At 40.7% G+C, this 25,489-nt stretch overlaps 1 protein-coding gene across 3 annotated transcripts in view; it reads right to left on the bottom strand.

Moving 5' to 3' along the window:
* Nucleotides 1-330: 330 nt before the first annotated feature.
* Rpap2 (RNA polymerase II associated protein 2) overlaps nt 331-25,489 on the bottom strand; it is an 83,840-nt gene continuing 58,681 nt past the window's right edge. For 2 of the 3 annotated variants that reach the window (XM_036201616.1, XM_036201615.1), the window contains 2 exons: nt 8,066-8,215; nt 331-651 (listed from right to left, as the gene is read on the bottom strand). In XM_036201616.1, coding sequence (XP_036057509.1) covers nt 8,074-8,215 — 142 coding nt within the window. In that variant the 3' untranslated portion in view covers nt 331-651; nt 8,066-8,073. The remainder of the gene's footprint in view (nt 652-8,065; nt 8,216-25,489) is intronic. The other variant, XM_036201618.1, reaches the window with a different exon arrangement.

The following is a 25,489-nucleotide window of genomic DNA, read 5'->3' on the forward strand; positions in this document are numbered from 1 at the left end:
TTCTGGCTGCATTGTAGGTAGGAGTGGTCAAGACAAGGGATGTAGGACCCTGTGGAAACCAAGAGATTAGCTGCTGTGCAGGTCGGGGGTCAGACTGGGCCTGGCACTGGTTTCAGTACCCTGACTAGATACTGTAGGTGGTGGAAAAGGTGTAGACAGGGAGTCTGGTACTCACCAGGCTAACCACGGAGGAGAACATGAGATGTCTCAGTAACAAGAGAGATGGTAGAGGCGTCTAGGGAGGGTTCTGGTGGAAGCTTAGCTGCAGGGCAGGTGGGGTGGTCAGCTTTTGAAAGTGACTAGATTTGTAAAGGACTTCATTGAGGGTCACATTTAGATCACATTTATTGACCTAAACTTGGCTGTTATTTGTATGATAGTTTACAACTGGCCAAAATTAACAATTCTTAAGTTTCTTTTGGCTGTAATCAACCAGAAAAAAATAAAGATAATTGCATTTTTTCGAATATTCATTCAAGTTTCAATTTATTTTTTCCTTTTCAAATAAAAATCCTGTGTTGTAAGGCTTGCTTCTTCCTGCTGGAGTCATGAGGAAGTTTTGCTCTTAGTCAGCAGTTGTTCATGGACCCTCATTGGCTAAGATTCCAGGTATGGTGAGTAAAATTCATCGTCTATCTTCCTGAATTACATCTGGGAAACAAAAAGAGCATCTTCAACAAATGGTGCTGGTCTAACTGGATGTCAGCATGTAGAATAATGCAAACAGATCCACATCTATCACCCTGCACAAAACTCACATCCAAGTGGATCAAAGACCTCAACATAAAACCATATACACTGAACTTGATAGAAGAGAAAGTAGGAAGTAATTTTGAACACATTGACCCAGGAAACAACTTCCTGAAGAGAACACCAATAGCACAGTCACTAGGATCGACAGTTAACAAATGAGACCTCATGAAATTGAAAAGTTTCTATAAAGCAAAGGACTCTGTCAACAGGACAAAATGGCAGCCTACAGAATGGGAAAAGATCTTCACCAACCCAACATCTGGCAGAGGGCTGATTCCCAAAATATTTAAGAAACTAGACATCAATCAAATTAAAAAATAGGGTACAGATCTAAATAGACATATCTCAACATAAGAATCTCCAATGGCCAAGAAACACTTAAGGAGATGTTGAATATCCTTAGCCATCAGGGAAATGCAAATCAAAATGACTCTGAGATTTCATCTTATATCTGTCAGAATGGCTAGGATCAAAACCACAAGCAACAGCTCATGCTGGAGAGGCTGTGGAGCAAGGGGAACTATTGCTCGTGGGAGTGCAAACTTGTACAGCCATTTTGGAAGTCAATGTGACGGTTTCTCAGAAAACTGAGAATCAACCTACCACAAGACCCAGCCATACTGCTCTTGGGCATATACCCAAAGGATGCTCAGTCATACCACAAGACCCAGCCATACTGCTCTTGGGCATATACCCAAAACATGCTCAATCACACCACAAGGACACTTACTTGCTCAACTATGTTCATAGCAGATTTATTTGTAATAGCCAGAACCTGGAAACAACTTAGATGTGTAGCATGAATCTTAAATGGTCTTATTAATAAGAACAAACCCAGAGCTAAGTATTGGGGTGAACACTGAAAGACCAGAGAAGCAGAACAAGCCACAGCCATCTTGTAGTGGATAGCCATCCCAGCATTGGCCTGGAAGTTCCAACCCCCACTGAGGCTTCGGTAATGGTCACGCCCACAAGGCGGGGCGGAGGAGGAAGCGGAAGACCAAGGATCGGGAAGAGCTCTCTGACTTGGTTCCCGGACTCTGGACGCTGGAGGTAGACCGAGCAGAGTTCTCCAGAGAACACCGCTGGACTGCGCTATACCTTTGCCAGACCCTGTAACCTACCCCTTCATTTGTAAGTTACCCCACAAAATAAACCTCCCTTTTAACTACGTGGAGTGGCCTTAATAATTTCACCAATACCATCTCACCTCTCCAGTTCCTCAGCTGATCTCTTTCTTCAGACTGGAAGCCTCTGAGTCCTTATCCAAATGGATCTCAGCTGAACTGTTGCTCAAAAGCCTAAAAGCTTAACCAGCTCTAGTTCCTGGTTTTCACACCTTATATACCTTTCTGCTTTCTGCCATCACTTCCTGGGATTAAAGGCGTGAGTCACGGTGCCTGGCTGTTTCCAGTGTGGCTTTGAACTGAGAGATCTGGATGGATCTCTGCCTCCAGAAAGATAGGATTTAAGGTATGCATGCCACCATTTTCTGGCCTCTATGTCTGTCCAGTGGCTGTTCTGTTCTCTGACCCCAGATAAATTTATTAGGGTGCACAATATATTAGGAAATACAATATCACCACATAGATGTCCCTTAACTGAGGAATGGATAAAGGAAATGTGGCACATTTACATAGTGTAGTATTAACAGCTGTTAAAAATAAGGACGCCAGGAAATTTGAAGGCAAATGGATGGAACTAGAAAAAAATCACCTTGAGTGAGGTAACCCAGACCAAGAAAGAAAAAACATTGTTATGTACTCACTCAAAAGTGGATATTAGCTGTAAATTTATAAACCTTTGTAATCTGAAAAAGTTTGGGTGAAATGAGCAATGTGCATCAAGTCTACATGAAACATTCTTACTTGAATATCTTAAGCTACCTGTTTAAAATATGCTAATTAAATCACTTTTAACTGGTATCCATTAATTAAAGGAGGTCCAGAAGGACTTCTAATTAAGCATTCTGTGTTTTCAGTATGTCTAATAAGCCTTCCTGCCAATGGACGTGGGTATAATGAATTGACAACTGAACTTAAAATCCCAAACTAACCATATTTTTAAGAAGTTTTGAAAGTGGTGCTTATGCAAGCCAACCTGAGCTCCTCCCCTTAAGTAAGAGCCCTCAGCATCAATCACTTGAATAAGCACTGAGTATAAGCTGGAGGGAGTGACTGTACCAATTCCTTATACTTGGTTTTTTAACAGATTTGACAATGGGCTACCTGCAATCACTTTCTCCTTTCCCCATGGTGTATATATAGCCCAGGGCTTCACACATAATAATGAGATACCTTACCACTGAGGTACACTTCTAGGCCCTGCCAAATATCCTTCCTGTGTATTTTAAAGTTTGAAAATTATTTGATAAAAATCAAATAAAATAGACACCTGTAGGTCCTACCTAGACTGTGGCTTTCAAACCAGCTTTGCCCATTGAGTACTGGCAACTTCCATCTGTCCTTGCTGTCATTTCCACACAAATAGGCCTAGCTCTAGACCATGGCTTACCTGGTCTAGACCTAATCAAACAGGGCATGTACCAGCTTTATGTCATGCAGTTCTTACACTGGCCCAATCAAAAGCTGGCTATATGTTTCATACATACATCCAAGGCCAGATATCCAGGCCACACTGCAAAAGCAAAACTGATATGAAAAGCCAAGACATGTCTCCCATAAAACCTAATACTCCTCTAGAAATGTTCTCTCATGAGAATTACTTAGATGAACCCCAGAACTTAAAAGAACAACCATAAATTTTGTCAAAGAATTTTAGTAGTTTAAGAAAACACAAAAACACCTCAAACTTCAAAAAGATAATAAATGCCTGAGTGTTGTTAACTCTGAATTTGGCTCTGTGTTTCTTATTTAATAAGACTGTTTAGAAATTCATCTATACAAACCTTCAAATTATAGGCATAGATGAGGAAGAACATCCTAGGTCAATAGATAGACCAGATCTTCAAGATCATAGAAAACTTTCTAAACTAAGAAAAAGACATGCCTATACAGATATAAGAAATACATGAAACACCAAATAATAAACTCTTCATGGCATATCACAGTTAAAACACCAAATATGGAGGACAAAGAATATTGAAAGTGGCAAGAGAAAAAACACAAGTGACATATATCAAGCAAAACTATAGTTGAAGAAAAGAAACCTTTCCATGATCCAAATCGTATGAAAGAATTCATATCCAGTAAACCAACCCCCCACAGAATACTGGATGCAATACTTCAGACTGGAGAGAGGAATAAACACACCCAAGAGACCGTAGAAAGAAAATGAATGAAGCTATAATGACTGAAACGTTAAGAAAATATGAGTAAGAAAACAAAAGACTGAAACCAACATACACCTCTGGGTAATAACTTTGTCGATTCTCAAATCAAATGATAGGTTGGCTGAATGAATTATAAACAGAAAATTTCGTTTCTTAAGAAAATCAGCTTTCAAGACAGGTACATTAGACTAAAAACATGGAAAAAAGTACTTCAGTTTACTGAGACCAGGAAACAAACAGTATTGCTATCCTAATATCTGACAAAATGAACTTCAAACTAAAACTAATCAGAGATAATCAGGAGTACTGTTAACTAACAAGACATTACTAAAATAACAATCATGCATCAAACACTGTCACTCACTTTCATAAGAAAATTTACTACTAAAGACAGATTAACATCAATCCATTAATAGTAGGTGATTTCAATACCCCACTTTCTCTAATAGGTAGGTCATCTGTACAAAAAAAATCAGAGAAACATCAGGTTAATTGCCATCATACATCAAACAGACTTAGCAGATATAAAGAAGATTCTACCCAAACACCGAAGAATATACAATCTACTCAGCCTACAGAAGTATATTTATAATAGACCACCTCCTGGGATACCAAACAACTTTAACAAATTCAGAAAAGTTGAAACCACTCCTTATACTCTATCTGACCATTGTGCAGCAAAACTTAAAATCAGACAAACTCATGGAGCTTAAATAACTCATTAATAAATGATGAATGGTTCCTAGAAGAAATAAAGGAAGACAATTACTGTAGCTAAATGAAAATACAATAGAACCTCTGGGACACATTCAAAGCAGTCCTATGAAGAAAATTTATAGTTCTGAGTTAAAAAGACCACACATAAATAACTTAATGATACAACTCAAGAATTTGGAAAAGCAAGAAAAACCAAACCTAAATCCCATAGAAGGCAAGAAATAAAAAAGATGAATTAATGAAATTGAAGCAAAGAAAACAATACATAGAATGAGCCTAAGAGCTGGTTCTTAAATAAATATGCTCCACAGACCACTGGCTCAGCTAACCAAATGAAAGAAATGACTCAACAGAATCAGATGAACAGGGAAGCATTACAACAGACACAAAACATTCTGAATATTATAAAGGTATACTTTAAAACCTGTACTCCAGGTGGTGGCACATGCCTTTAATCCCAGCACTTGGGAGGCAGAGGCAGGTTGATCTCTGAATTCAAGGCCAGCTGGGTACAGAGTGAGCGCACACACACACACACCCCTTGAAAAATGAAACCAAAAAATCTGTACTCCCAAATCTCCATCTAGGAAGCTAGTGTTTCCCTAATACTAAAACAAAGATCAGGTAGGTAAAGACAGAACAACAGAAAATTATAAGTCAATATCCCCGATGAACATCAATTAAAAAATCAACAAAATACTTGCAAACCAAGTACAGATATACATTAAAAAGATTATCCTCCCTGACCAAATTGGTTTTATCCAGGAGATGCAGAGCTAGTTCAACATATATAAGTCAGTAAGTGTAGTAAAATCACATTGATGGATTTAAAGACAGAATTCACATTGGCCATCTCAATAGATGCAGAAAATTTGTTTTTACAGTATTAAAAAGTTCTAGTTGCAGCACTAAGTCAAGAAAGAAGTCAAACTATCCCCATTGCAGATGATACATTAGAAATGATCAACAATTTCAGCAAATGGCAGAATACAGAATCAACTTGCATAAATCAATAGCTTTTCTATATACCACCAACAAAAACACAAAGACAATACACACATTCCAATTCACAATAGCCTTAAAGAAAAGAAAATATTCAGGAATAAACTTACTTAATCAAGTAGGTAAAAGACCTCTACAATTAACACTTTAAACTTGGTAGAATTAATTTTCACAGTGTTAACATTCTACCAAAGCTACTTTACAGATTCAAAGCAATCCTGATCAAAGCCCCCATCTCATTCTTCACAGCAATGGAAAAAACTATCCTAAAATTCATATGGAATCACACAAAACTCTGGATAGCTTAAACAATCCTGATCATAACACTGGATGGATTATGATTCTAGATTTCAAGATATATTACAGAGCCATGGTAATAATATGGTACAGGTACAAAAACAAACAAGTAGACAGGTAGAACAAAAATCAAAGACCCAAACATGAGTACATGTACCTTCAGCCACTTAATATTTGACAAAGATGCCAAAAAGATACTGGAGAAAAAGCATCTTCAACAGATGGTGCTGGGAAAACTAGATGTCCACATGTATAAGAATGAAATCAGGCCCATATCTATCATTTCACACAAAAACTAATTCCAAATGGATCAAAGACCTAAAAGTGAAACCTGAAATTCCTAGAAGAATACACTGGTAGTACTCTAAATGATATAGGTATAGGAAAGGACTTCCTGACTAGGACTCCATTTGCCCAGGAATTAAGGCCACAAAACTGAAAAGCTTTGTAGTATTGGAGGTACTATGCAAGCTGCCAAGGGAGGGAAGCAATCAAAAGTGCTACTCAGCTGTGATGCCTACTGTGAACTACAACAATCACCAGCATGGCAAGTTAGCCCTGAGGGGGCAATAGAGGCACTCCTTTCTTACAGGTACCTAGCAGTTGTCTAATTTGACTTAAGGTCCATTCAACAGGAGGGAAATCAAAATCATGTCTGGTAGGTGAAACCTAGCCAACTACGCAGGGTTAGTGAGGTCAAGAATCTTAAGGGAGAACCTATTACTGCTGCTTTTAAACCAACATAATTCCTAAATGCATTCTAAATACTTCTACCCACAGTTAAGTATAGCTTCTCATTCTCACCAAAGAAACTTTTCTTAGCTGTAGACAGAGACTATCCAGAAAACTACAACTGCTCAAAATATAGTAAGCAATGGATCATGGGGTGCCTAACCCCAACAGCTATACCTACAACACAACTGCACTAAGGCTCAGGGAACATCCTGGAGGAGGGCATGGGAAGACTAAAAGAGCCGGAGGACCAGGAGGGATTGTGTCTACAATATGGCAGCCTGAACAAGAACAGCACCAACAGACATGCTAACATGGAAGGGGAAAACTGAACAGGGCCCGCCTGTACACAAAGAACTGCTCTGAGTGAGTGAGTCTTCCTTTTACCTCCAATCACCAAAGCAAAGGTAAGGAAGACTTTCTTTTCTTATTACATATGCTTATTTCTGTGTTGCTTAGCTTTTATAGTAAAGACAATTTTGAGTTAAGGAAATATTTCCCAAGAAGATTTTTGATTTTAATATTAAATCTGTATCTAGCTGAGCACATGAAGTGGCATGTGAAATGAGAAGGCAGGAAGAGGTGCAGTTAAGTAAGGGACATTCTGATAGCCAGCTTGCAGGAGACAAAGACTTGAGCTGTGTCTCTGGAAGCAGGTATTCAACAGTCAGACATGCAAATTTACCTGCTTGTCTGCATTGAGGTAACTAAGATGCCATCTAGGAAGAGTTTAACTTCACTCTCAGGGACAACAGCATGAGAAGGCTCATGATAGGTCACTGCAGTGAACTGCTACTTCCTGGGAAGAAGCCTGATCAGGTGGGACAAGTGGGATGGCCTGAGACTATCCTGGAATGTAAGAACCAGAAGTGCTAGTCTTCAAAGGAAGAACCGCAACAAGGATGGGCACAAAGTAAAAGTGAACAGGAAGCAGCCGAGGCAGCTGAGGACTAGTGGATAGTTGAGTCTTTAGCAAGCTGCAGTGAGTTTGAGGTTTGCACCTCATTTTTATTTTTGGTTTTTCGAGACAGGGTTTCTCTGTGTAGCTTTGCGCCTTTCCTGGAACTCACTTGGTAGCCCAGGCTGGCCTCCAACTCAGAGATCCACCTGGCTCTGCCTCCCAAGTGCTGGGATTAAAGGAGTGCGCCACCACCGCCTGGCTCATTTTTAAAAATTTAAACTTGTGGCTAGGGCATAGTTCAGTGGGAGAACACTGGCCGAGCACTTATCAAAAGCTCACACGGGTAACAAAATAGATACAATCCAACTCACCATGCTTGTTAGCAGCTGGTTCTAAATATAATGGTTAAATTTTCAAGATCTTCACATTTTAAATGCAGTTCTGTCAGCAGGGTGGCTATAAACTGTGTAAATACCACATTTTTTGGAGAATGCTTCTGAATGCCAAGAATCGGTGTCAATCTGAAACCAATAATAGTAAATGTGTGTGAGGAAATGAGAAGGGCTGAAGGACAGACACATCTTCAACTTGCCACAGTAAGTCTCCTGACAAGGAAGAGGTTTCTCTGAAATAACAAAATTCCCAGAGAAAGGCTTTATTAAGATAAAAGTCTCAAGATCGAAAGACCAACAAACACTGTTCAATAAGCAAAGAAGTCTATATACCTGTACTTATTAACATACTCATTAAAGCCAGCAAAAATTTCTTAGGATAAAAGCAAAATGAATAAAATTGTCATTTGTAGAATGGAGGTGATAGGGGAGCTTTGGAAACAATTCTATATAGTTTGGATTATTACACCCCCCCCCCCAAATAACTGATAAAATGCAAGATTACCTTTTGGGATGAAATACTAACATTTTAATTTTTTTTTTTTTTTTTGCTGAGAATTGAACCCAGGACCTTGCGCTTGCTAGACAAGCGCTCTACCACTGAGCTAAATCCCCAACCCCATTTTAATTTTTAAAACATTAAATATTATTATCATAAGGGATTTAATACCAATTGCTTGCTTTTTTTCTTTAAAGCACTTCTGATATATCTTTCTAAAAACTGACTACATATAATGGAGACTTTAGTTCTCAAATGTAATCAATAAGCAAGATTTTTATTAGAAAACTTTTTCTTTTGTAATGTGCTGTGACTGACCTCAAGGCTTTGTACATGCAAGACAAGCTATATTCCAGGCACTAAGGTTTTAATAAAGCATGCAATATAGAAAACCCAAGACCACTGAGTACTCTGCTGCCTGGCACTCAACCCTCTTCCACAAAGAACCAAAGCAGCAGGTATATTAAAATATATTAAAATGAACGGTTGTGGGAAAGCAGAGGAAATCAAGATTGAAACTTGGAAGATCAAGATACCTGGAACAAGAGCACAGTGAGAGAAGGCACATGTAAATTCTCTTGTACCTGCTACTGCAGCTCCACAGTCCAGGAGGAAGGAGTTTTTGCAGAAGGGAGGGTCAAAGTGTCCCAGCAAACCAGCCATGAGGATGCTGGCAATTCTAGCTACTGGGAAGTTTACCATGCTCCTAGGCTAGCAACCCACTTGGATGAATAATATAAAATATGCACAGTAGAGTCTCATACCATCTCTCCCAGGTGCCTTCAAGGTGCCATGCTGGGGGCCATTCTGAGACGTGAGATAGGAGTTTGGACTAATACAGAGTTGAGAGAGGCCTGCTGTTGTCATGTCTGGGCCTCCACAGACATCCTGTTGCACTGTATAGGGTTTAGCTGTATATATATAGCCTTGCCAATTCAACTTGGCTCAGCAGGGTAACTATTATCTAAGCCTGCTGAGTACATTGTACTGTGGAGGATAGGTATTGTGACCTGTAGAACTGAAGGTGCTATCTTTGAGAACCAGGATATCAGAGTGCTTGCCCTGAGATCAGAGACATATATGGACTTGTGCTGCTTCCCAGACTGAAGGCCAATGCCCAATTTCCCCACTGTGTCAAAGCTAGGTGCCTGTTACTGTCAGGGCAGGGAAAATCAACATCGTTAGCCTGGGTATCATGAGGGAGTCTTGAGCAATGCTTGTCCCAGCTGTTGCCCCATCCCCAGATAAGGAGATCAGAGAACACTGCCCAGATTTGTTAGTTCTGCTCTCGGTCAGACACTGCCACTGAAGCAGCTGGGCACAAACATGTAGATTTTGTTGCTACTCTTCTTGGTGACTCCCACTACTACCTGCATCTCGTCTGCACTGCAGTCAAGCCTCCAGGAGTGTCATAGAGGAAACACTGCATCCTTTAAGTGCCTCCCTGTGTGGTGTTTGTTGGAGACTGATGGTTTCGGACACCTCTTGCTAGTAGCAGAGTTAGCATGGACATACTCCAGGAAACCCTTACTACTGGCTAGGGACTATTATGCCTACTTAGGAGTAGTGACACACTGGATAGCCCACACCCAGTGTTCTCTATTGCTGGCATATGGCTTGTAGAGATAGTGGCTCTGACAGTTATACACTGTTCCCAAACTCACTAACCACAATTAAAGAAACTATAGTTAAATGACAGTATGGCCTCCAGCTAGATGCAAAACCATCAATGACTGTGTAACAAAATGGGACCCCAAGACATGCTTTCAAGAGAAAGCTTCTTAAGCACTTCATAAAAATGGTAGAGATATCTATCTACTAGATATTTAAACCCCAGTGAAGGAATACAGTAAATACGAGGGACAAACACACACCCCAAGGTGATATGGACCAAAAGAACTTGTTTTGTAACTTTTTTGTTTTGAGTGTGACAACTCACACAGCCTTGAGGCAGGGGGAATGTGGTGATATTATGTCCCCCAAAATAGTGTGCACCCTAATAAACTTATCTGGGGTCAGAGAACAGAACAGCCACTAGATATAGAGGCCAGAAAATGTTGGCACTCACACCTTTAATCCTAGCATTCTGAAGGCAGAGATCCATTTGGATCTCTGTGAGTTAAAAGTCACACTGGAAACACCCAGGTATGGTGACACACGCCTTTAATCCCAGAAAGTGATGGCAGAAAGCAGAAAGGTACATAAGATTTTGAAAACCAGGAACTAGAGCCTGGTTAAGCTTTTAGGCTTATAGCAGCAGTTCAGCTGAGACTCATTCAGATGAGGACTCAGAGGCTTCCAGTCTGAGGAAACAGGATCAGGTGAGGAACTGGCGAGGTGAGGTGTCTGTGGCTTGTTCTGCTTCTCTGATCTTCTAGTGTTCACCCCAATACCTGGCTCCGGGTTTGTTTTTATTAATAAGACCTTTTAAGATTCGTGCTACATTTGGTGCCCAACATGGCAAGAATTCATTAAAAGAATCGTTGGTGGCCTCACAGGCCAGGGGTTACAGGCCCCCAGGCCCGGCCGGAGCTACAAGCAATCTGGCTGCATGCAGTCAGAGCTGCACTGGACTGGAGCTACTTTCAGCCAGATCACCAACTCATGTGGTCGGAGCTTAAAGGAGCCGGAGCCTGGAATGGGCTCAAGCCAGAGCGCGTGGCTGGACTTTAGCTTTTAGCTTTTTTCTCTTCTCCTAGTAGGAAGTAGGCACTTTCTTTCGGGGAGGGGCTTGGACCTGCCTCTACTGAATGTACCAGGCTCTGCTGTCTCCCCATGGGAGGCCTTACCTTCTTGTAGGAGGGGTTAAGGGGGGAGGCTGGAGGGACAGTAGGAGGGAAGAGGGGAATCTGTGATTGGTATGTAAAATGAATAAAAAATTTCTTAATAAAAATTTCATATTATTATTGTATGTACATGCATATACATGATGTGTGTGTTTGGGAGCATGTGCTGTGGCATGCATGTGGAGGTTATAGGACAACTCTGTGGAGTTGATTCTCTTTTTCCACCTCTTACATGGGTTCTGGAATGGAAAAGTTGCCAGGTTTAGGCAGCAAGACCCTTTACTCACTGAGCCACCTCACTGACCTCAAGAACAAAGAAGTCTTTATCAACAGATTCCAAAGAATTCAAATGGATGAAATGATTGATAAAGAATTCAAAAATAGCTATTATAAAGTAACTCAATTAAAAAGCTATGGAATAAGGTTAATAGCTAAATATAATTAGAAAGACGGTACAGGATATATATTAGAAATACTGCCAAAAATTTTTTGGGAAAAAAAAAAAACTCAAATTTTGGAAATGAAGATCTCACTAAGTACAAAACACACCCAGCAGCAACCAACTATCCCAAACCAGCTAAGACCCAAGAGCTGACCATATAAAATGGAACCTGAACTTGGGTCTTCTAAAAGATCCTAGTCAAAGCTGTGTGTGGCATTTACACTTGTGATCCCAGCACTTAGGAGACAGAAAAGCAGAAAGATTGTCTGTGAGCCTGATGCCAGTTTGTTTACATGAGTTCTGGGGCACCAAGACTACAGCTACATGGCAAAGTCCTGTTTTGAAGAACCACAAGCAACCAACCTTTCAAAAGAAGAAACTGAAGGAATCCAGGACTACCAGACCAACTTACAAAAGATGTTTAAGCACATGGAACTTTCTGCAGAATAGATCCTATATTATTAAGTCACAAAACAAGCCTTAAAAAAGAAAAGGAAAGGAAATAACTTGCTTTTCTGATCACAACAGAATAAAACTAGACGTCAACAAGAACAACCTTTCAGAAATTATATAAATACACGGAAACTGAACATCATACTTCTGAATGAGTGGATCACTGAGCAAATCAAAAGGGAATTTCTTTTTTCCTTCTCTCTCTCTCTCTCTCTCTCTCTCTCTCTCTCTCTCTCTCTCTCTTATTTATTTATTTATTTTTTGAGACTGGTCTTTCTGGCTGTCCTGGAACTCACTATGTAGACCAGGCTGGCCTTGAATCCATAGAGATCTCTCAAGTGCTGGGATTAAAGGGCTGTGCCATCTCACATCCAGTTCAGGAATTCAGTTTTTTTCTTGAATAAAATGTGGGATTCAGCAAAAGTAACACCAAGAAGGACGTTTATAGCAACTAGTGCTCACATGACATGAACACCAGCAAAACACAGTATTTGTGGGAGGAGAAAAAGATCAGAGCAAAAGAAAATAGAAAAAAAGAAATGGTGTGTGTGTGTGTGTGTGTGTGTGTGTGTGTGTTGGCTCTGAAAAAAATACAACAGATTATGACACAAAGTTGGTTCTTTGAAAAGATACAGCCAATAAGCCTTCACGCAGACTCAGCAAAGAAAAATAAAAGCTCCAAGTAAGATGTAAAGGGACAGATTACATGCCACAGAGCTACAAAGTTCCACTAGAGACATTATGAGAAGTGATCCATTAAACTGGAAGGCATATAAAAAATGGACACACTTATGGATACATGATCTATAAACACTCAACAATGAGGACAATAAAGTGAATTGCTGTCCTTTATTTAAATGGTTGCTGCCTTTTAAGCCACAGCTGTCTGAATCAGCAACTGCAACTCTGCTTACCAGCAGCAGGTAGGCCGCAAGGGCCATAGCCAGAGGGAAATCTATTCCCTCCAGCTCCAACTCTTGCAAAGCTATGGAGGGAACTTAACTAAATCTCTCTCCCTCTAAAGAACTCAAGATTCAAAGATTAAGGCGGAATTCTGCTCTTGCGAGGCTAAACAGCAAGTAGCTCACCTCCTCTCCTTCCTCATGTCCTCCAAAAAGCCTCCATACTTCACCTCACCCCTCCTTATAAACCCTTTCTCACCTGGCTCCTCCCTACCCAACTAGTTGCTGACTCAGCTTCTTGACTGTAGGTGAATTTTATTTAATCAAACACATCTTTGCATCATTAAATAAACACTCCAGAGCATAAACAAAAGTAACACACCTTCAAATAATATTCTACAATACTGAATAAACCAATAGCAAGTCCCATAATAAATGTGAGTTAGTAATATGCTTCCTAACAGAAACGCCTAGGAATAGATGGCTTCGCTACTGAATTTTATGTATCTTTTAAGGAACGAAAACCAACAATTCTCTGTACAGAATTGAAAGGGAAGGGATCCTTTCAAGTTCACTCAGAGATCTCCCTTATCCTGTAAGCAAAATGCACGGGATAAGGTGTTTATGAATATCACAAACATGCAAGAATTCTCAAAAACATTTAACAAATACAATATCAAGATCATTCACCATGATTCAGTTTTATGTTATGGATGCAAAGATGATCCAATACGCTCAAATTAGTAAATAAAACATCACATCAACAGAATGAAGAATTAAAAACAATTATTTCAACAGAAAAAATAGCATTTGATGAAATGCAATATCCCTTCACCATAAAATTACTAAGCAGGTATAGAAAAAGCTATTTCAATATAATAAAAGCTAAAAACTGAAATTCTTTCCCCTTAAGAACAAGAATGGGACAGGGTGCCTATTCTCATTGATATATATTCAAAGCACTTCCACAAGTTTTGGCGAGAGCCAAAAGAAATAAAAAGAAATAAAAGTGTGGTAGCATATATTTAGAGAACTTCAAGATGTAAGAGGTTGGTAGGCAGAAGGACGTGTTGATGGGGACTCACACAAATTCTGTGAGTGACAGGAATGTCAATGTGGGTGTGGAGGTTCCTGTAACAAGTCATGGAGCAGACAGCATTCCTGCAGCACTGGATCCAAGATTTCCTGCCTGTTCTAACTTTGAGCTTTAACTGTGCTGCATAATTATACTCCTAGAAAGGTAGCCAAAGACAATTCCTTTAATCTTATTTATCCCCTTACATTTTTCCTTGGAAAATATTTTTTCCCCACCCCAGTTTCTAATAGAAATGAAAATGATTACAAGACTATATAATATGGACCTTCTAAGTGTTGTTAGTTACTAAAGATATTTTTTGAAACAAAGGTGGGGTGTAAATGAATACATATACTCTGTAAATGAATACATAACAGCTTCTGTGTGCCTGGTGGGTTACTTTTAGAGAGTCATCTATCCTCTCTAGAGAACAGGCATTTGAAGGCAAAAAGGGATAGGGTGGTTTTTGACAAGTTTTAAAATAGTAATACATAAAGATGCCAACCCTGGAAGTATGACTTAAATGCATAATTTTATACATGAGTCAAGAGAATTATGATTTGTTGTATTTCCAAAGTAACTTACATCTAGAAGGTAAATGGACCAATATATGAAATTTGCATGTGTTAACAATTCCTTCTTATCACCTTGAATATGTGTTATTAAGTGGCATCAACCAACTCATACTTCCAACCTGTCAGGCACATTCTAAATTTTCCAGTCATCTTTAGCAAGAGGCTCTGTCAGCTCTTTTGAGGAATCAGTCAAGATTGGAACGTTTTAGCAGATTGTCACGGTTTGGTTAATGATAAGAGTTTGCTGCAGCTACTGCAGAGAAGAGCCCAGAAACTGTGCGGTTCTTCGACTGGACTGGAGAGCCTATGTGGAAGGATACTGCACTGAGGCCGAGACAGAGTTCTGTCCAGAGTCCTTGTAAACTGCAAAGGACTGAGCAGCACAGCACCCGTGTGCTTATGTGCTTACCAGGCTCACCGACAAAGACTTACTACTGGAACTGTACTGTTCCTAGTTAACAGCAGTCTTTTCCCGTTCTCTTCCTGGCTGAGTGTGCTGCACGTGACCTCTTCTTCCTTTCCAGAATTCTCCTTTGGGTTCTTCTTTTCTCAGTAGCTCGTTAATCATAAACTCATCTCATCCCGGTCCTTTTCCTACCACACCACATCCCATGGCTGACTACCCAGGAAGACCTCCCTAGAGGTACACAGTGCGTCATTTTCAAACCTGAACCTCTGCTGCTGCTCTTCTCCCGCCACAGCATTCTCTCTGAAGGGACAGAGGGTTAGGGCACTGATCTCAGGGCTCTGCACATACCAGCTACAGTGGCCTTTACTGCTTGTTTGCAGTGCGGGGACTGAACCCAGGGCACCGCGCATGTCAGGTAGCACCCTACCACCTAGCTGCACCCCCACTCCTCCTCAGCCATCCTTAACTCTCACCCTGAATGTTTTGGGTCCATCCTGTGGAGTCTGAAGTGCTTCTTAAATCTACGCCATCTACTCCCTCTTCACTGTCGCAGCTCGCTTCAGGCAAGTGCCCCTTCGTGGGCTACTGCTAATCTATGTAAGTGGTTTCTCCCGTCAGTCCACTTCCATACCTGTTATCACAACCTTCTCTCAGATCTGGTCACACTACTCCCTTTAATAACAACTTTTAAGAGCATTCTAACTTCTTTGGAACTTTTCCCCTTGTTTTTACCATATGAATGTATATATCAAATTATGTGGAAGAATGTGCCATTAGCTATATAAAGTTTGTCTAAGGCACCTGCCCAGGGAAAAACAAACATCACATTTTTTCTCATCCATCTTCCCATTCCCCATAGGCTTGTTCTCTTAATTTGGCAATTATTGCTGGGCAGTGGTGGCATATGCCTTTAATCCCAACACTGGGGAGGCAAAGGCAGGAGGATCTCTGGTCTGCAACTCACTAGGCTGTCTTTCAACTTGTGATCTTTCTGCCTCCACCTCTGGAATGCTGGGATTACAAGCATGAAACACTACAGCCAGCTTCCATGTTAATTAAAAACAAGTAACTTTATTATTAATATACTGCTTATAGCTCTGTTGATTATGGTTCCAGCAACAAGAGAGAAATCCAAATAAGCAACCTGGCTTTAGGTTATTTGGATCCTGGTCTGAGAAAGATGTCTTAGAAATCAAAATAATCTCATAAAACCTTCCGCCTGCCTGAGAATTTTCCCAGGCTGACTTCATTTCAGCTGTACTGACCAATCCCCCTCTGCACCAAGGTTAAGTTTATCCCATCTCTGGGGTTTCTTCTCCCAGAGCTCTGCACAGTGGGCTCTTTCCTATGACTTCATTTGGTTTAAATACCTTCCTCTGCTGAGGGATGGTCTTTCTGAACGTTGTGAATGAATGTGTTGCTTTCATTGGTTGATAAATAAAGCTGCTTGGCCAATGGTGAGGCACAATAAGGTTAGGTGGTGCATTCAAACTGAAGATGGAGGTGAAGAAGGGTGGAGTCGAGGAGATGCCAGCACACCACCCAAAGAGCAACAAGATGCCAACAGACTGGTAACACCATGGCCATGTGGCAATACATATATTAATAGAAATGGGTTGAATTAAGTTGTAAGAGCTAGTTAATGATAAGCCTGAGCCATAGGCCAAACAGTTTGTAATTAATATTAAGCCTTCTGAGTGATTATTTTATAAACTGCTGCAGGCTGGGCAGGACAGAGGAAAACTTCTGGCTACATTTGGTGCTCGTCAGGCATTGATCCACATAGACCTGAAAAAGCTTAAGAAAGATTCTGAACACACAGAAATGGAGCCACATCGGGTTTCCTAGTCTCAGTCCCATGCTAGCAGCAGCACAGAGATGCTTCACCTGACAGCTGCCTTCAAGATGGAGCTGGCTGCCAGCCGCCATGAGCTAAGCAGTGTGGTGGATTTCCACAGTTTCTCCCACGGGCCGTGGTACAAAGAGGCTTCTCCCAGCCGCTGACTGTGGGATTGAGAACACAGCTGCAGGCTTAAAAACACCTCTATGTGCTACTTAATATTGCTTCTTAGAACTGGGGAGGTAAATGTGACTCAGTACCTGAGCCATGTTGAAAAGCTGAGCAGGGTGGAGCTAGCAGCCAGGGCCACGGCTTCAGTGCTAGTCACAGTCAGAAATGATTACAGATATACAACAAAACAGATTCAGATGGAAAAAAACCTCCAAATGGGTTAGTGTGTTTAAAAATACACATAGGCTTGAGAGAGAGAAGAAAAAGGGTAGAGAAAAACCTTTAAAAAGAAACAGAGTAATTAAAAAAAGGCCACGTAAAGATGGAATATACACAGAGAGTCTGGATACTGTCTATTATTGTGTTGGGATTTTTTTCCCCCCGAAACAAAGTTTCTCTTGTAGCTTTGGTGCCTGTCTTGGAGCTCACTCATCCTCGAACTCATGGAGATCCGCCTGCCTCTGCCTCCCGAGTGGTGGGATTAAAGGCATGCATCACCACTACCCGGTTGTCTTTGGGGTTTTTAACTACAGAGAGACATTTGATTTTAGGGGCTGCTAAGTTAAACCAACATATATCTTAAAAGTATCTTGACTTAAAAATTTGGGTCTAAGGATATGTTTCTTTGGAAAAGAAGTTCTGCTTTTGTTTCCATATCAGATGAGAAGCTGTGGATTCCTTCCACGTTAATATGGGTCCATCAATGAAGATTCCCCTAAGAGGTCTCCAATGGGCTCTGTGGCCCAAATGATCGAACATCCAGAACAGCTTCAAGGCAACTGGTTGAGACGATGCAGCCTCACAGACTCCTCCAGTCAGGACTTGACCATAATCCTAAACTTTCTCAGGATCCCCATAAGATTGCCAGTGGCCCCAATCAACAGGAAGTATTATGGAAAGCTACACCCAAATTCCCAGAATATTTGTTATGAATGTTTATTTTTATTTAAAGGGGGTTGATTATAAATGGCTAATGGTCATGGTCAATCTCTTTCTAAAGAAAAAAGGGGGCTATGATATAGAAATGATTGAGGAAAAGAATAGATGATTGTATCTACTTTAATCCAAAAAAACAACTGGTAATCTCAAAATACTTTATATTAGTATGGATTTTGGGTTATTGATACAAATTTAAGGTCAATTTTGTTATTATATATATATATATATATATGTTTTTTTTCTACTCTTATTTAAGGAATTAGGTTTACGCAGCTCATTTAAAAATGTAATATATAGTTAAGAAATACAAGTTAGCAGTCATCTATAATAGTCAAACTTATAGTCATGTTAGTTAGATTTTATAGATATGCAGGGATATATTTCAGATGGATAGATAATCTTCAAGCAATTCAAAGACCTACAGAATATGGCATTTACAATGTTTTAATAACTTAGTCTTTTCTGGACAGTGAGACATGTCTGCTCTTGGCAGCACCAATTTACTTCAGAGATGATGGGCATCAAAGTAACTCATTATGGAGTTTGCTTACAATGTGGAAAAGGCTAGCCATTTGGGCAAAAAACTGCTTGCCTGGACTGCTTGACAATATGTTGTATAAACTGGACATGCAGGACCCATAGAAAGGTGACCACTGAACTCTGCTAAAACAAGGTGAGGTGGTCTTTCAGGTTCCTGCTTCACAGAAGAAATCACCAGACATTCTGCAGGACACAGAAAAAAGTGACTGATGAACTTTGCCAATAGGTGGAACGGTCCTTCAATGTTTCCTGTTTCACTGAAAATTCTGCCAGATACTCTAAACCTATAGGCTGAAGATGGATGCCCCAACATTACAGAGGAACTTGGGTGACTGTCCAGGAAGCCAGATGTCTCTGTCATTTCTAGAATTTTAGAAGTTGCTTAAAATGCACTTCCTGTTTACTCAGATATTATCCTTCTGGGGTCCTTGATGGAGTTGAAGACAAGATAGTTACAATAATAGTTTTCCTTGGTTACATTAAAAGGTAAATTAGATATGAAACTTTAGACTCATAAATATAGGATAGATTACAGAGTATTTTCTTTAATTTTGCCAAATACAAGTAACTAGATATTGTAACTGTAATTACTGCTTGATAGCTGTTCTGTCATATCTCATTTTACTATGTTAAAATGAAAATCTTCCTTCTTGATTAGGCAGAAAAGGGGAAGTGCTGTGGGATGTTGCTCCCATTGGCTAATAAAGAAGCTGCTTGGCCTATGGCAAGACAGGTTGTAGCCAGGAGGGAAATTCAAGCAAAGACACAGGGAGAAGAAAGGTAGAGTCGGAGGAGATGCTGAGCGCTACCAGGGGAGCAAGATGTAATGGAACACAGGTAACGCCAAGAAGCCACATGGCAAAACATAGATTAATAGAAATGGGTTGAATTAAATTGAAAGAGCCAAATAATGATAAGCCTGAGCCACAGGCTAACAGTTTGTAATTAATATTAAGTCCCCTGAGTGATTATTTTATGAGCTGCTGTGGGCCTGGCACGACAGGAAACTTCCAGCTACATTCCTCCCATTGCAATCAGTCTCCCTCATCCTCCCTCTTTGCTATGCTTTATTCCTCTCCACTGTCCTTCCTGTCCCCTATTCTGTTATCTGTTTGCTTGTCTCTCTCCCATTCGAAAAGCATCACTGGGCGGTGACCTCCTTTATCTTGACTGTATCTTTGACATCTGTCCCACTGTAGCAAACCAGTAACTACTAACTGAAGGTAGCTTAACAGGTCATTTTGTTGTATTGCTGCAAGGTTTTTCTCTTTATCATAACATTCCCCCTTTCATTTTTAGAGGAAAAGATGGAGGGCAGTATTTTGATACTTCCTTTTTGCTTGCATACAGTTGTATCTTCCTGCCAGAATATTCCAGAGCACCAGCCAGGGATTTAAAATGAGCTTTGGGGGAAGGCAGGGGAACCCATGGCTGATGTGTAAAATTAAAACACAAATATAATGAATTTAAAAAAAATAAAAAAAATAAAATGAGCTTTCAATGCATCAGGGGACCAAGCACTACCTCAGAACGTCCACCTTACTGCTGTACTCTCCCTCTCACTTCGGACTTGAAATTCTGTGTCATCAAAGTTGTCAGGGTCAGAGCCTGGGCCAGCCCTACAAGAGTAGCTCTGACCCTATCCTCCACAGACCACTTCAACAAAGACTCCTGAGATGAGGGAACGGAGATTTACTCAATGTGGTCACTTTGGGAAGAGGAACAAATAAAGAAATCTAGTTACACTTCTGGCCCTCTAAGTCCTGACATGAGGTTTAAGTCTGAACAGAAGGCAAGAAGTACGCATAACTAGGCAATCCTGGTCTAGGTGGAATCCGCCATTACTAACCCATGTCCTGGCTCCAGTATTTTCTGTAAGGTGGTCTAGCAAAAGTCATCAAAACTACGTGAGATCTCTTTCTAGGAGATGAGTTCCTCCTCTGGCTGGCACTAGGGTTAAGCCTTTATCCTTTTTCCTGCATTAAGTTCCTGGCAAACATAGGTAGGGGGACAACTGTCCCTAGAATACCTTTGTTCCTGCCAGAACAGTCACATGGGAAGCACTGGTTCTGCCAAGAGGAAAGAAACAGTGCTAACTATCACTGGGCAGTGCTGTGGATATCACTCTGTATAAATAAAGTGCTGATTGGCCAGTAGCCAGGCAGGAGATATAGGTGGGACAAGCAGAGAAGAGAATTGTGGGAAGTAGAAGGCTGGGGAGGGGAGACACTGCCAGCCGCTGCCATGAGAAGCAACATGTAAAGACACCGGTAAGCCACAAGCCATGTGGCAAAGTATAGACTAACAGAAATGGGCTAAATATAAGAGTAAGAGCTAGACAATGGTAGGCCTGAGCTAATGGCCAAGCAGTTTAAATAATATAAGTGTCTGTATGATTATTTTATACGTGGGTTGTGGGACCGCGGGGGCTTGGTGGAACCTGGAGAGAAGCTCTCTAAGTACAAATGGCGCCCAATGTGTTGGCAAGTTTCCACCTAAAACCTGACAAAAAAAGATTCTAAAACGGAGCTAAAAACAGCTTCCTAGTTGTCTCTCTCAAGTTAGCGGCAGCCTGCGGGTTTGAGCTACTATGGCGGATTCCTGGCGTATGCCTCTGACCTACAGTGTGGCGGGAATGAGGAGTCTACATGTGGCACTTTACTCTGCTGTGTGGTGGATTTAGCCTTTGATTGTTTAAAAAAAAAAGTTTCTGGGCTATGCACTTCTTTGATAGAACTGCTTCTGATAGTTGATGGTACACATGGCTCCAGACCCAGAGCTGGTGGTAAACTGTACCACCGCCATGTTGGGAAGCTGAGGTGGGTGGAGCCAGCAGCCACAGCAGTGTTTCAGTCTTACAAAGATGGATATTACACAGAGAATCTGGTTTATGTTGTCTTTGGGATTTTTAACTGCAAAAAACCATTTGATCATAAAAACTGTTGAGTTAAACAAATATGTAAATTTTAAAGGTACCTTGACTTCAGAATTTGGATATAAGGATATGTTGCTTTGGAAAAGAATCTCTGCTTTTGTTTCCACAGAAAGCCAGAGGCTGTGGGTTTGTTCCAGATTAAGATACATCAGGTTTGATCAGCCAAGACCACCTGAAAGGTCTCTGATGACACTATGGCCCAGATAATCCAACATCCACAATGGTTTCAAGGCAACTGGCTCAGAGGTTTACCCTCATGGACTACTCCATAATCCTAAAATTTTCTTTGTGTCCCCATAAGATACAGCGCCCCCCTCCAGCAGGAAGTAGTACGAGAAACTATGCCCAATTTCCCAAAATTATCAAGCTGGCTTTGGAGGTGGAATTGGCTCACTTCTCTAAACCCAAACAGATTGCTAAAATAAAAGGTTAAGAGATTTTTGTGTCCCAAATCAGAAGAGCCCTCTGGTGTGGAACAGAAAAAAACTACTTTTATTTAAAACAGGTAGATTATAAATGTGATCTCTTTCTAAAGAAGAAAATGGGATATGATAATAGATATAATAATATGAAAGGGTAGATTAAAGAACTTCTAAAGAACAACAACTTATTTAAAATGTTTTACATTGGTATAGATTTTAGTCTATTGATACAAACTTAAAATTAATTTTGTTATACTGTGTATATTTCTATTCGTGTTTAGGGTATTATGTTTGTGTAGCTCATTTTAAATTGTAATGGATAAATAAAAATAGATTAATAATTAGTCATCTGTGATAATCATACTCGTAGCCGTGTTAGTTAAGTCTTCTAGGTATACATAGAGGTATTTCAGATAGATAGGTAATCTTCAAATACTTCAAAGGCCCACAGAATATGGCATTTAAAATATTTTTAAAATTTAGACTTTCTGGACAATGAGACATGTCTGATCCTGACAACGCCGATTTACTTCAGAGAGGAGGATGGGCATTGAAGACACTTCATATCTTATCTTCACCTTGGCAAAAATAGCCATTTGGGCAAGAAACTGTTCTTGCCTGGACTGCTTGATCGACTGGACATGCAGGACCCATAGAAAGGTGACCACTAAACTTTGTTTGACAAAATGGTCCTTCAGGTACCTGCTTCGCAGAGGAAACTGCCAGAAATTCTACAGGACACTGAGAGAAGTGACTGAGAGACTCTAGCCCTGTGGGCTGAAGACAAATGCCCCAACTTTACAAAGAAACATTAGGTGACTGTCTAGGCTGCCAGCTGTCTCTGTCTACCCTGCAAGACTCCCGAAAGTTGCTTGCATCCTTCTCCTGGTTCTCAGGTAATATTATATCCTTCTGAGGTCTTTGATGTAATTGAAGACTAGATAGCTTTAATTTCCTCAGTTATGATAAAAGATAAGTTAGATGTAAAACCTTAAACTCACAAATATAAGATAGATAGGATATCTTCTTTAATATTATAACTGTAATTCTTGCTTGATAATTGTTTTGTTATCTGTAATTTACTATGTGAAAGTTAACCTTCCTTTTTTAACAAAAAAGAAAAGGGGAAGTGCTGTGGATATCAGTCTGTACAAATAAAGTGCTGATTGGCCAGTAGCCAGGCAGGAGATATAGGCGGGACAAGCAGAGAAGAGAATTGTGGGAGGTAGAAGGCTGGGGAGGGGAGACACTGCCAGCCGCTGCCATGAGAAGCAACATGTAAAGACACCGGTAAGCCACAAGCCATGTGGCAAAGTATAGACTAACAGAAATGGGCTAAATATAAGAGTAAGAGCTAGACAATGGTAGGCCTGAGCTAATGGCCAAGCAGTTTAAATAATATAAGTGTCTGTATGATTATTTTATACGTGGGTTGTGGGACTGCGGGGGCTTGGTGGAACCTGGAGAGAAGCTCTCTAACTATAGGGCAGGCTTAATCTGCAGCTTGTAATTTACTTCCTGCCGGGCGGTGGTGGCACACGCCTTTAATCCCAGCATTTGGGAGGCAGAGGCAGGTGGATCTCTCTGAGTTCGAGGCCAGCCTGGACTACAGAGTGAGATCCAGGGAAAGCACCAAAACTACATGGAGAAACCCTGTTTTGAGAAACAACAAAAAAAACAAACAAACAAAAAAATTTTACTTCCTGTCCTAAAACCAGCCAACCAAGCAACCCAGTTGGCTCCAACAAGAACAACAGTCATGAACTGACTATGTTGCTCAGGCTAGACCCAAACTCCCAGGCTCAATTGACTCTCTTCTTGCCCCTATAATTGAGCTGGGACTACAGGGCACCTATGACCACCACTGTGCTGGAATTTGAAGTCCCTCTTTTAAACATTTAGAAAAATCCTCTTTTGGGTGCTAAAGAGATGGCCCTTGCTCATGCAGAGAACCCAGGTTCGGTTCCAGTGCCTACATGTGACTCACAGACATCTGTAACTCTATCTATGCATAGGCCTTCACTTATCCTAGATAGACACTCTACCATTATCTAGCCCTAGCCCTAGGCTTTCCTCCCCACCCCTTCCTTTTCCAATACAAGGTCTCCCTGTGTAGTCCTGGCTGCCCTGGAAGTCACTATATAGACCAGGCTGGCCCTGAACTCACAGAGATCCAGCTGCCTCTGCTTCCCAAAATATCGGAATGCCATGTAACTGCTCTGTATAACCCATATTCTTTCCTGTCCTCCCATTAAGTTTCTAAATGTAGTGAAATAGTGTCCCAGGATACAAATATTGCCTAGATCTATTACTGTAAAAATGTAACATAAACCCAAAGACTACACTATGAAATCTTTTACTTCTAAGTTATCTTTGAAGTATACCTGCAGGATCTTACCAAATACTTAACCCCCTTTTGTAAAACTGACTGCCATAAACTTTGAGATAGGCTATGTTGCCCAGGCTGGTTTTGAATTCCAGGGCTCCTGATCTTCCTCCCTTAGCCTTCCATGGGCAAGATTATAGGAGTGTGCTCTATCCTCAGCTGACATTATCTATTCCGTCTTTTCATTAAAAACAACCTGCCATACACTGAAAAGGACTAGAGTCTCTATTTTAATCCCCAGACACTTTTTTTTTTTTTTTTAAGTTTTTTGAGACAGGGTTTCTCTGTGTAGCTTTGCACCTTTCCTGGAACTCACTTTGTGGACCAGGCTGGCCTCAAACTCACGGAGATCCACCTGGCTCTGCCTCCCAAGTGCTGGGATTAAAGGCATGTGCCACCACCGCCCAGCAATCCCCAGACTTTTAAATAACTGTTAGTTAATTAAGCAACAGCAACACACCAGATTGATATTTGACAATGTGTTTCTCTAGGAAATATCTTTAAAATCATTGATAGAGAATGTGGATGGCAGTGAATTTTTAAAAAAATTAATGCTTACATTTGTCTAAGTGTGAATGAGAGCAAAGGTGACTTTGCCAAAGGGACTGTTTCACACGTTCCAATACTAGAGGGTAGTACTCTGTAACATAAAATCACACGTCAGAGAGAGACTTCTCATGGAAGCTCCGGGGATTCAAACCTCAATGCTGAAAACAGGCTCCACAGCCTTCCCCCTGCCGCAAAGGGTGTAACAACAAGAGCAAGGGCAAGTGTGAAGCAGCACCTCAGTGATAAGCCCTCTGGGCTGCTACTCCACATATGTCACACATCAAAAGGAGAGCACGAGGCAGGCTGGAACAGGCACTCTTGTCTGCCACTACAACATCTGGTTAACGGGGCAGGAGGAATAGGAAGAGTTTCAAAGTCTGGGCATGACAATGGAGGGATTTTTAATAAGGCATTATGTTCAAGGATTTAGAGCTCTGAAAACTGCCGGTTAAGTCTCAGAAATTATCCACACGTTTTGGG

This window comes from Onychomys torridus, chromosome 10, assembly GCF_903995425.1.
Source record: "Onychomys torridus chromosome 10, mOncTor1.1, whole genome shotgun sequence".
NCBI classification, from domain to species: Eukaryota; Metazoa; Chordata; class Mammalia; order Rodentia; family Cricetidae; genus Onychomys; species Onychomys torridus.